At 47.9% G+C, this 12,309-nt stretch overlaps 1 protein-coding gene across 1 annotated transcript in view; it reads right to left on the bottom strand.

Annotated features, from left to right (window-relative positions):
• Nucleotides 1-12,309, bottom strand: part of LOC119460697 (astakine) — a 32,962-nt gene that overhangs the window by 7,504 nt on the left and 13,149 nt on the right. Inside the window, exons 2-3 of the mRNA XM_037721756.2 lie at nucleotides 7,130-7,203; nucleotides 4,522-4,603 (exon numbers count right to left, since the gene is read on the bottom strand). Coding sequence (XP_037577684.1) covers nucleotides 4,522-4,603; nucleotides 7,130-7,174 — 127 coding nt within the window. The 5' untranslated portion in view covers nucleotides 7,175-7,203. The remainder of the gene's footprint in view (nucleotides 1-4,521; nucleotides 4,604-7,129; nucleotides 7,204-12,309) is intronic.

Raw genomic sequence — 12,309 nt, 5'->3', positions numbered from 1 at the left:
TTTTGTGGCAACGTAGTACATGCTGCGTGGTGATATTTTTTCGGCGTTTAAAGAAAGCCCGCGAAATATGAAATAAAGAATAAAGCCACGTGAGTGCGCTCATGCGCTAACGTATTACAGCGCTCTCGACCGTGGTTAGAGCATGCAGGAAGGAAAATAACTTCGAGCGAAAGAACCGTGCGCGCTGTCAGCCTATCGCTTATCAGGGACGACGGCGCTTCCTTTCCGTGAACCACCGTATTCTAGTACACTTTAATATGGACGCACTGTGAAGCCGATGCCTGGAGCCGCGGCCGCTCACTTCGCCACGGTTCACGGGCACGGTTGAGAGCGCTGCAATACGATGGCGCTTTAAAGTCCCTATACCTTCTGAAAAGTACCGTCATCCTTTGAACAACGCCGCTTATTCTCCTGTATCTCCGATTGGACGATGATAGCGATATATATTTTCCCCGCCTCAGAGCCATGTTGAAACACGGCCGGGCTCGACTGGCGCGCGCGAGCGAGCTCGACCGTGGTTGAAAGTCCCTCTGCGCAGCCGCCGTGCGCCCAGCCTGAAAGCTTCAACGGGGAACGGTGAACGGGGGCTTTCGAGGGGCGCCACGGTCGACTTGATTTCGCAAACAAAAAGTAAAGAAAAAAACAAGCGTTTTAGGAGAGGAGACGGCGGAGGATCGAGAGAGAGTGGATGGCGGTACTTTTACTATGTGGACTTTATGGCGCATGAGCCAACGTTTATAGATACTTTGCGCGTGAGTGCAGTCACGTGGTTTTATTTCATATTTCGCGGGCATTTTTTAAACGCCGAAAAAAAAAATCACCGCGCAGCATGTACGTTGCCACAAAAAATTGCATCGGTCGTTTCTGAATCCCCTCTACAAAGTAACTAAAAGCACTTGGCCCTAAAGTGAATATTAGTAGTTTAACATAATTGATGTTAACTAATTAGAAGGAATATAAAAAAAGTCTGTAACGCCACATCACGGCAAACTATATGCCGTTGGTTTCATTCAGCTGCGGTTAACAATTTTTTTTTTTAATGGCTTGTTCAAGTTGCGTGAAACATCCTGTACGTACGCACGACGCTCGATCAAGCCAGCAGGGGAAGGCAGAACGCTGACGGTGCGTCCACTTGGCTTCGCAGTTTCTGCAGCCAAATTCGCACTGCGCGCAAGGTCGATTCTACCTTGCTGCGCGTCTCTGGAAACCCGTCCTTCGCACGCGAGCCGCGCATGCGCCGTCGATACCGTGACCAACGTTTATAGATACTTTTTTTTAAATCTATAAACGTTGACTGTAACAGCACGACGGCGCGAACGTGCCTCGAGCGTAATACTGCCCGAGAAAAGTTACTGAGAAAATATCTCCAGACACTCGAAATGCAGGGTACGTTTACAGCTTTGTGTGACCTACCGTGTACACTGGCTGAATTACATTTAAGAGGAAGCTTTACCTCGGGAGCTTCTATCTAAAAGCACAGGAACGGAGACATCTTTTTCGGCATCCACTGCACTGCATTTGACGAGATTCACTGCATTTAAACGAAAAGTAAAAATCTACCGACTGCAGCGCGATTTTTTATTTGCACCATTTTTTCCCTTTCCTTACAGAAATTGCTGAAAGTCGTAAAGTTTAAGAAAACTGAAGCGTCAAGCTTATAAAATTCTCGAATAAAAAACAAAAACAAAAAAACCGACGTCACAATTCTGTAAACTGCACCTATTAAGGCATCTAAAGCAGACTGAATCGATGCATTATACACCGCCAAGATATATCTTTAATTTGCCAGTAGGATTTCGGCAAAGGCCTCGTAAACAATGAAAAAAATGCACGAAAGCTAGAAGCTCGTATATCGTATTTGTTCGCCCCAAATGCTCTAACAGATGCAATTTACAAAACTGCGATCTGTTTTTGGTGCACAGTTACGGATTTGCAAATATTGTGCTGCAGTCTTTCTTAAAACTTACCGAATTTCGTCAATTTCCGTAAATATTACCAGGTCATAAAAAAACCGCTTGCTCCCTATATGGTCGGTAGAATTCAGAGCTCTCTCCTAACATTCTCTCCTCTACGAATTTCATTCAAATTTGTGCAGCGGTTGTCTAATGAGAGCATTTCTGCGTTTCAGTTAGTCGGCTCGATCTCGGTAAATTCGACTCTTCGCTTAATTCGAACGCACTGCAAAGCCCCGGCGAAAAACCAATCATTGCTATTGAAGGAAAACTCGTTTAGCTCGAACTTGAAAACATGCCGCTCCGGTTAATTAGACCACGCAATTAATTCAGCAGACAGTGCTATTCACCTGAAGCTGTTTTATTTAAATTTATTTTTATCTTTTAGTGGCTGACGCTCCTACCGCCCGTGAAGCGGTCGTTCCCGCTTGTTTCGTGTCGTGTCACGCTGAGGCAGCGTTTAAAGATGGCGCTTTTCGCCTCACGGTGGTTTGAGTCGTTCTTCAAGAGCAAGAAAGAAAATGACATAACAGGCTATTCAAGCAATAAAAAAGGTTTGAAATTGTTAATTTCGCCGCTGTCAATTCGACCAGATCATGCGGTCCCGCAAGGGTCGAATTAACGGGCGTCGACTGTATTTGAGTATAACACATGAGCAATGAATTGACTTCTTTAGCTACATGATATGCATGCACTTGGCTTGAAATTGGAAAGTATTAAAATGCACGACGCACATGGAACGACGCAGCCGTTCGAGAGGTTGCAGTTGCTTCAAGATGGTCATGCAAGTTTCGCAGAATACATAGTGGAGGGAGAAAAAAAAAAAGAATTGTTCCGGACATCTTTTGTGGTCGCATGGTTAAGTGTGAGCTCTAAACGGAGTGAGGATACAAACGCACAAGCTGACAACGACACAGATTCTACTATCTCGCTTGTGTCGTAAGTTCACACAATATAGTCTTGGGTCTGCAAAACAGACTACTTGCCACAGTACTCTCACAAAAGTGCGCATAACCAAAGCGCGCGCCGAGAGGAGAGAGAGGGCGCGCGCCGAAGCACCCTCTCAGACCCTGACATATGCGGCGAGAGAGAGAAAGGAGTGCGACAGGCCAAGCGTGCGCCAACGGATGAGTCGCCACCCTCCTCGAAGACGTTTCAGCGGCCGCGGCCGAAAACGCGAGAAATGTCTAGAAAATTGCCATTGCATGCTATGTATATATGGGAGCCCGACTCCATCAGAAAGTTCGAGAAACGCAGGCGAAGGCGATAAAAGCGCCGTGCGGAAATCAGAGGGGTATTAGACCGCGCCGGTGAAGAGATGTGACGTGAAGACTGGCCGTCTGCGGAAGAAGTAGATTCCCCGGCAAGCTATCCAACGAGTTCCTCGAGCGTCTGCATTTCCGGAAGTTCCTTCTTCGAGATTTAATTGCCTCGAGCTACGCCGAGATCGTCTGGCTCAAGACCAGCACGGGTAAATACAATTGGACACTTGTTCGTATTCGTATTCATTCGGTACTGTACGTGTTGGACTCTTAGTGCATGTCGTTAATTATTTTCCACAATTTTTTTAACACCTATCTGAATTGCATTATGATGTGCCTAGTCGAAGTGTATATGTGTGTATGCAACTGCCTTGTTTGAAGAACATATTTTGTTGTGTTTTGACAACTCTGCTCTGACTCGTTCTTTGGACCACAACCGGCGTTCGCTGGCGCACCAGAAGGCCTCCTATTAATTGTCCGTGCTTTCGTTGGGTTATTTTCGGAAGCTGATAAGTCGGCTTTGGAATTTGGCCCGGCGTTGGCGCCTCGTTCAAAGGGTGTGTCACAGTACCTATATGAACTAGAAAAGAGGGCAGATCTTTAAGTAAGGATTGGCAAAAACATGACAAGAAAGCACGGGCTACATGAGCACTCGGGTCTGCCGTTTCTTGTGCCCCATCTGTTTCGGGCAGTCCTATACGCCGTGAACTGTTTCAACTATATGAACTTTTTTTTTCCTTCTATAGTTCAGAGAGCCATGAGATATTATGGATAGAAATCAATATTACTTGCGCAAGACAACTTTTGCACCACGTTTAGCCCTCTACGCACATTGAGACCTTTGTTTACACCGTATTGTGATACAGTATGCTGCCAGAGGCAACGTTGTCAGATTGAAGTTGCGTCTGTCAGCTTGCTGCAGCGCGACATCCGAGTTAGATGCGCGCCGTATTTGACATCTAATTAGAGTATAACGTTGGGCAGCGTCACAACCATGAGATGGGGATTTCGTGTCACGCCTGAGGCCCGTTCTGATGGCTTGCATCTTGCATAGAACGGGAAAGATACGAGGACGAAGAAAAGAACACGAGTCGGCACAGTCACGGGTTCTTTTTCTGTGTCCTTGCGTCTTTCACGCAAGCGTCTTGCGTCTTTCACGACATTTGGTTGGAGGCGGCGTACATGTAGTTACAGTCGCCCAGAATCGGCGTGGTTACGTTGACTCCTACAGGGAAGTTGCTGCGGTGTATTAACCATGGCGTACTCGTACATGTTGCGCGCACTAAGCACTCTGGCGTCGCACTCACCGACAACGCAGCATTCGTCATGGAGGCAGTCCTGTGGACCAGTGCAAGACTGCGGCAGCCGGAAGGTCCACGCGGTGCCAATCTGAAATCAGGGAGGGGAAATTATGAACATGCGAATATTTGAGGACAGCGTTCGCGGTCTCTCTTTTCATATTCGACAAAGAAATTGGATGGTATCCTTAGGATATTCCGCACTTGGTGTTCTATCTATCACCTTTCACGTGGTGGCAGTATGTGCACATGCACCGTTGTGGTGCAGGGTGTTCTTCCGCGTCCGCCAGACCTCAGCTGCTAGCTCTTGCTGAGGAAATGTCAAAGAGTTCTTTTTGGCCCTGTTCACGGGGTCATGAATTCCATTCAATGTCGTGTCATCCGTATTCTGACGGGCTGCGTTTCGTATACTGAAGCGAATACTACAATCCACATTGGTAGGAAAATTGTAGCACGAGATTTCTTCATTATTGCAAGTAAAAAAAAAAATAAGGAAGAAAAGGGGACGCGCGTATCTTATTCTAACTTATGGAAGCGCCTGACGAATCGTTCACAGTTACTTTGCCTGTACGGTTGAGACTATACATGTATACAGGTGCTCGGGACATCGGCCAAGCGTGACTGCGCGCCCCCGGAAGCCTGCCTTAAACCATTGTCTATAGGGGTTCTTCGCGAGAGTCGGAACTGATGAGGTGTAACAGCGACGCACGGTCTGCCGAGCTGCAAGGCGAAGAAACGTCAAAGCGGGAAAAAGAAACCTGCGCGGCGGCTGCCTGGTCTACCATGCGCACATTTTAGCACTAAGGGCGAAAAACAAAAGCAAAAGCTTCTTAGCGATAGCGTGGGACTGCCCGAGGTAGCGACCCTGCCCGAGCTGCCGACGCGTCGTCTCGCCGCACAAAGCATGCACTCGCTCGCCCACGTGCTTTGCCGCCGCGCTATCGGAGAAGCGCCTTTCGCGACTTCCTTCCATACGGCCGCGGGCTAACGGCGAGAGGACGAAACGTCGCGAATATATTCCCGGACCGAAGGTCCTGCCGTCGATTCCAGGAGGCAAGTTGGGGAAGAGGTTTGGCACGGTACCTATAGAGGCACTTCTACTGCTTTAGGAATGTTCCATGGCGCACATTTTTGTAGTGGCGGGGTTCTTCACGCCGCGTTCGGATGCACGGGCGTCGAGACAACTCCTATCGGGCACACACGGTCATATTGTGCATTCAAAAATTTCGACGGCAGTCATGCTTGTTCGGACTGCGCTACATATATAAAACTGGTCCGAACGCATATATCTCGCAAGATGAAAATGCACTGAGAAGTATACTGTTGAGCACGCTACGTGGAAGTCCCAAGACGTAGGGACACCTACTGTTTTCGGGTGGCGGTGTACTAATCGTGGCGTATTTAGACGCACAATGTAACATCTTGAGACACTTCGCGGCGTCAAAGAAACCTTGATGCGCGCAGCTCCGTATCATGCCTCGATCGTCGGAACGCGCGCGCGTTGTACGTGCGTGCAAGATGTATACCGTCGGTGGTAAAGTATGCCGCGTGTAACATTCCGCTGTTTCTCGCCGACAAACATGCGCCCCCGCGGGAAGGTCGCCGAGCTGTCGCAGCCAGAGAAAAGCGTCGCACGCACGCCACCGCACTTCACTGGGGCGCTCGATTGCAATCGCGCTCAACGACGCGAACGAAGTTGCGTCAGCACACTGTGCGCAGCTTACATGTACCACGCGGCTCGGCGACAGTAGCGAACGGGAAAAAAAAGCGAGGATCAGATGGGTGGGAAGGAAAAGGTCCCACTTTGTTCTTGTCTTACGCGGTGCCTTATCTACTGTAGAGCTGCTATACTGCAAGGCGCGAATTAGACGCAGCCCCCATCGGAATGCGGCCGCCGCGATCAGGAGTCGAACCGGCGACCTCGTGCTCAGCAGCAGAATGCTCCGAAGTCACCGAAGCCGCCGCGGCGCATTCGAGACCTCGTGGCCAACCGACTTCCAAGTGCGTTCTAATCGCACCCTGACGCAGAAACTTTGTTAACCGCGTGGCCTTTTCTTAACGTGAATCTCAAATAATTGACCGCCGATGCGGCTGCGTGTACTACGTAAAAACTATTTTGTACCCCCCCCCCCCCCTTTTTTTTTTTTTTCTTTGTTCTCCCGAGGCTGACGTGTGCAAAGTGTGCATGTACACAATCGTCTAGACGGTCTCGCAAGGAAACTCCGGCCTCGGGAGACATCGTATCGCCCATGGTGTTTTCCCGTAGTGCGGCCTGCCAGGTAGGTTTTTTTTGTTTATTGCAGCGCCTGGCTCAGCGAGCGAGTCTGGTGTCCCGATTGCAGGCGGTTCCCATTTGCGCGCTTCGTCCTTGTTTTGCGTTTTCATTTCTCCCGAGTCCGCAACGAGCTATATGTGTGATGAGGGCAGTATATACGTTTAGACGGTAAACAACTTCGTGCTGAGCGCAAGGCGCCAGGCGAAGAGTATAGCCCGGCAACGGTGGGCGTGGGAGTCTTGAACGCCCGTTATCGCCCGACTTCATCGGCACGTGCACACGCAATTATGCGCGGGGCTTCCTTATCCGCAGTCCATGCAACGCGTATATACAGGCACCTACCATGAGGCACACGCAGAGCACTCCCAAGGTCAGCGGCGATGTCATCTTCGAGCCTGGTTACGTACGGCGGCGACCTGCAGGGCAACGGGTGGGACCAATGTTAAAAGTGAAAACAGCACTTTTAATCAGAAAACAATGATATAGGGGCACCAGGTGTGCGTTTCTGTACAGTGTAAAATTTTGCCAGCTGTGTATTTTGAGCCAATTGGAGAAAACGCCCTGCCAACCGCCCTGCCAGCCTATCGGCGCTTCAGAGAGGTGCCGAATTTGACAATAGGAGTATGGCGGAATTCTGGAGTGTCGAGAACAGCAACCCAGAAGAAAGTACACGTCACATAATCGCCGACTTTGCATGCTGCTTAAGATGTGATTGCAATGTACTACCATCAAGCAAGCTCAGGTGAATCCCTTCGCTTTTCTTGAAATGACGTCTAAAGCAATATGCGCTACGGAATATTTTTGTTTAAGGTGTCATTTCTTAAATATAGGCTATTAGACAACGTTCAGTAGGTCGATGTTATTACTCGCGACGGCACGTGCGGGAAATTCAGTTGCGAGCCATGCTCAACTCTCCTCCATGCTATATTCGCAGGTCACCCGGTTTCAAGTGGTGGCACGCAATTTTGCTTGCTTAGGTCTCCACGTGTATGGATCACTCTTTGCTAGTCTCCCCGCCCCATCCTTCCGCCATCGTACCCATGCAAACACTGTTTATTAACGTTACGAGAGCATGGGAAAACATGTTGCCGAAAAGGTACCATTATAGACCCCCACACAGAGTTGAGCATGGCTCGCAACTGAATTTCACGCACACACAACACACACACACACACACACACACACACACACACACAGATGGAGAAGAAGAAATAAAAAAGAACAAAATAAGCGTAAAAAAAAAAACATCACACGGTCTCTTATGTTATCCCTAAGACGACTTGAAGGCGAAAGCCCAAGTGCCGACACATCCCTCTTAATTCGCTTAGTCGTTCTCCTTATTCGCTGTATCATCCATCTTGCTTGCTTACGGGTGTACGATGCTGACCCGCACACCATCACAACTGTTGCACATATATAGGGATTTGATGATGATAGTTTTTGTACCTTTCGTGTCGTCGACGCGTTTTCGCTCAAGGACTTTGAAGGTCGACTGAACGATGAGACATAAGGCTTTCGCCTTAATGTGCATAGAATCGTATAACAGGTAGCTCGCGCAAAGTGAACGAGCGTGCATGGTGCGCCATCCCAATTCTTATACGTATAAAAGTAGGCGTAGACTAGGCTTGGGACACCGAGTAATGAAAGAAACAGTTTGCAACAGGATATATTGAAGCAAGCGACTAACGCAAGTGCTGAGTAGCAACCGTAATGTTTATTGGTGGTGGTGAAAAGTCGAAATTATAAACGTGCATCAACGAACGAAAAAAAAAGAAAGAAAAAAAAAAAAAACAGTATCATTCAAGATACTCCAACTATTTTGTGAGTAACGATACGGAACGCTCATTGACGTCGGAATCGACACTTTTTTTTTTTTTTTTCCTTGTATCACGAAAGCTTGGGAAATCTCACGCGCTCGCTGTTGCGGATATCTTTTCAAGGTTATGCCGTTCCTCGAAAGCTGGGAATACATTCGCATATACGTGCGAACGTGGCTCGCCAGGCAACTACACTATACTATATCCGAGATTATATATATATTCAAGCTCGATTTCGAAACTCTCCTGTGAAAGATAGCACTGTAACGTCTATTTCCCTCTTATTATGTTATATGAAATTGCATATATACAAATGACAAAGTCATGTGGATTTCTGAGAGAGGCGGAAATAACCTGCATGAGAAATCACAATGTCCAGGTAGCTAATAAAATATTCACTATAATTAACTCTTTAATTATTCACCTTGGGGCAGATGTTGAAATTGCGCAGTTGAAAACAAGTAGTAGTGAAGTCGCGTCTGCTTCAAGCTGAGTTTATTCCAACAGGTTTCCAAAATTTAACGAGGGTTTTCTATTGGCAAAGTCACTTGTATTAGTGTAAATGCATGACTTGGAAACGAATTGAATCAGTTGTAATGTAATTTAGCTGTGTGCACAGTGTCGGAAAGCAAACTTATGGGCGCTGTGGGCAAGTTTACATGGTAAAAACGACGTACAGTGCGAAGTACAAGGACAGAGAGAGACGACAAACACTGCGCTTACATGCACTGCGCTTACATGCTCCAAAGCTGTAACGAGCGCTGTTTGCTGGTGCTTCTAAATTTCTTGCTTGCGAATAAACTGACAACTCAACGCGTTGAATGTGAAAGCAGCATCTTCTGCTTGCACCGCTAAACAAAAGCATGCTATGAAAACGATATGTCGCCTCGCGCCATAACATGTGTCATGATCTACATCAGACCTTCCGAGGTAGTTATTCCTGCTACCGTGCCTGCAGACAAAAGTACATAAGCGAAACTATTCCTTCTGCTTAAATCATCAGCAACACTAATGCTGGGATAGAGAACTATAAATTAAGAAAACCAAATAAAGCTTAAGCAAGCGTACAGCACTAATTTTACAGCGCCTGCCTAAACAAAGTACACTCCGCGATTTGAAATGCCAGCAAGATATTTGAAATAAAATATAATGATAAAGAAATGCACTGCTCGCTGGGAAGAAAAGTCGTCCTGAGTGAAGTGTTTCGAACCAAACCGGTATAGTATCAGTCACCTTTTCCCAATGCGGAAGTTTCTTATCAAAGTCGCTCGCCGATGCGCGTCGTCTGCTTTTTTCGGGAGGGGGGGGGGGGGTGATGAAATAACCATGGTCGTCTGACACGCATAATAGTATTCAACGAAAGTCTTTCGACATCCGTCTTTTTTTTTTTTTTTTTTTTTTTTTTTTATTTTCGGGCTGGTGCGCGGTGACATCGCGACGATTTGAGAACTATACGAGGCATTCAGCGCGTGACGTGATAGGAGACCCTCTTTCACTTCAAGCTTGAACCTGGATCGGCTTTTTCTCGGCGTGGCCGCTAGGTGACGAGCCTTTACTGGGAGTCGCGAATAGCATCACTTCAAAGACATCCGTCCCCGAAATTTGCTTAAATATGTAGCACAGTTCAATTAAGGACCGATTTTTCGAAAGTGCTGCTGCTGTTAGGATTTTTGCTAAGCAGACATGAACTCACGGCTGCTCGGCTTCAATTTAGCAATTTGAACATGTGTGATAATGTACATGATATAAAAAAGCTGATTTGTGAATATTTAATTAGCTACCTGGACATCGCGATTCCTCACGCAAATAATTTCCGCCTCTATAAATGCATTTCAAAAGTCAGCGCCAACTTTCACGGGCGATGTTGAACAGTGCTATAACAAGAGCCTCTTTATAAAAAAAATATTTCTAATTAAAAAAAATGAAAAAGAAATCAAACGGTATAATAGGTATATGCGGCTCCCTCAGATTTTCCGCGCGTTCCCGCTACCGAACGCAACGGCCAAGTCGACCAACGCATGTCACACATAGGACGGGCGTGCTTTCTTTGTCACCGGTTGTTTTTCGTTCACCTTTGTGTCGTGCACACCTATAGGAGTTTCGTATACCTCGCGCTTTGTTTGTCGATGCGTTTTCTCACAGAGCAGATCGTGCGGTATCGATTGTATCAAGGGGGCGGCCCTCACTCATTGTGAATGCCGTTGATTGCGAGAACGGATATGGTTGCCTCTCCAGAAGTCTTTGTCGCCGCGAGATCGACGACCCATGCCTGATTCACAAAGATCAAGTGGCGTCCGATTATCTGCAACATGTGTCCATTGAATATCACCGCCATTTCGTTTGATGATAACGATCCCCTCTATAATGGCGCACGATCGATAGGTTGGGCGAGTGGGCAAGAGGGTAACATTGGTAACATCAGTAACATGGTTGTTGCAGCGCGAAACGGCGCAGACGAATGCATACAGGCGAGACACACAGTTCCAACGCTGTCTCGTCCACGCGTTTGTGTATTTTCGCGCTGCAAAATGTACGTCAATGAGTATGTTACCTTACAAACTGGCCAAACTATATCGATCATGCGGCAATATATTTCTTGCACGCAGGGCTGTTTAGTGTGACTGCGTCAACCTTTCCAGTGAAGCGAACATCGCTACCTTGAGATATATGAATCAAAGAGGCACAGGAATAGCGCTGACGCTCGTCCTGCGTGTTTCGTATGCGTATTTTCTCACTGCAACAAGTATGTTACCCTCTATAATGCCTGCTGGTTCTGATGGTAAAATTAAACTCTGGGGTTTCACACACCAAAACTATAGGAGCGTTCTACTCCGGGCGGCACGGGCGACCGCTGTATTGTGAAAGCCCTTTGTGACGGGGACAGAGTCCGCCCTTCGCTGTGTTTTCGCGGCTTAGTTCGCGTTGATGTGAGCGGCTGCACGAAGGTCAATTCGCTCGCTGCTGCTGCCGCGTTTCCTCATACCTGCGCTTTGACAGCGAGTTTACCCGGTCATCGAGTGAAATGTGTTCATGTTTTCTTGTGCTCGCGTGACACCATGCTTGTCAATTTAGTTAATATGCCTATGTTTGCAAGTTTATACAGCCGATAAAACTCCTTACTTCGTATAGTTGTCCACTAATTTGCTATCGCAATCGATGCTTCGCCTTTCGGGCGAAACTGCGACTTTTATTGCGATAGCAATTATATGGACACTCCGAGCGCATTTCCGCCGTCGCCGTGAGGTTCCCTATAAAGTCCAACGGCGATATAATCGTCGCCGCGCGCCGTATGCTATATGTTCGAATGAAAGCGCGCGAGGGACGCGCGCTTTCACGGAGAGCGACCGCACGGCGGAGAGCAAACGCGAAGTCTTCCGTCGTGCCAAAGGCCGTGGGAGGATGGGAGGGAGGCGAGGCTACGTTCAGCTGCGGTACCAAATGCGCATCTTGCGACGCGCAAGTGGAACTGGCGACTCAATCTCCCACGCGAAAGGAGGAAAGCCGGGAGGCAGCGCGGGAGGGAGGGGGCGCGGCTTCTACTCTGCCACCAACTACGTACTTGTACTTTGCGCGGCGGCGGGCTGTCGCGCACACCGTATCTTGAAAGCGATCTCCACACGGGTCTTACCTTTGTATGCGCTGTACTTTCGCCGCTCAGTTTCCGCTGAAGCGATAGACCACATGAACCTTCGGTCGCTGCTACTG

This window comes from Dermacentor silvarum, chromosome 1 (genome assembly GCF_013339745.2).
Source record: "Dermacentor silvarum isolate Dsil-2018 chromosome 1, BIME_Dsil_1.4, whole genome shotgun sequence".
Taxonomy (NCBI): Eukaryota; Metazoa; Arthropoda; class Arachnida; order Ixodida; family Ixodidae; genus Dermacentor; species Dermacentor silvarum.
The sequence above is the reverse complement of the archived record's forward strand: the minus strand, read 5'-3'. Positions and strand labels throughout refer to the sequence as shown.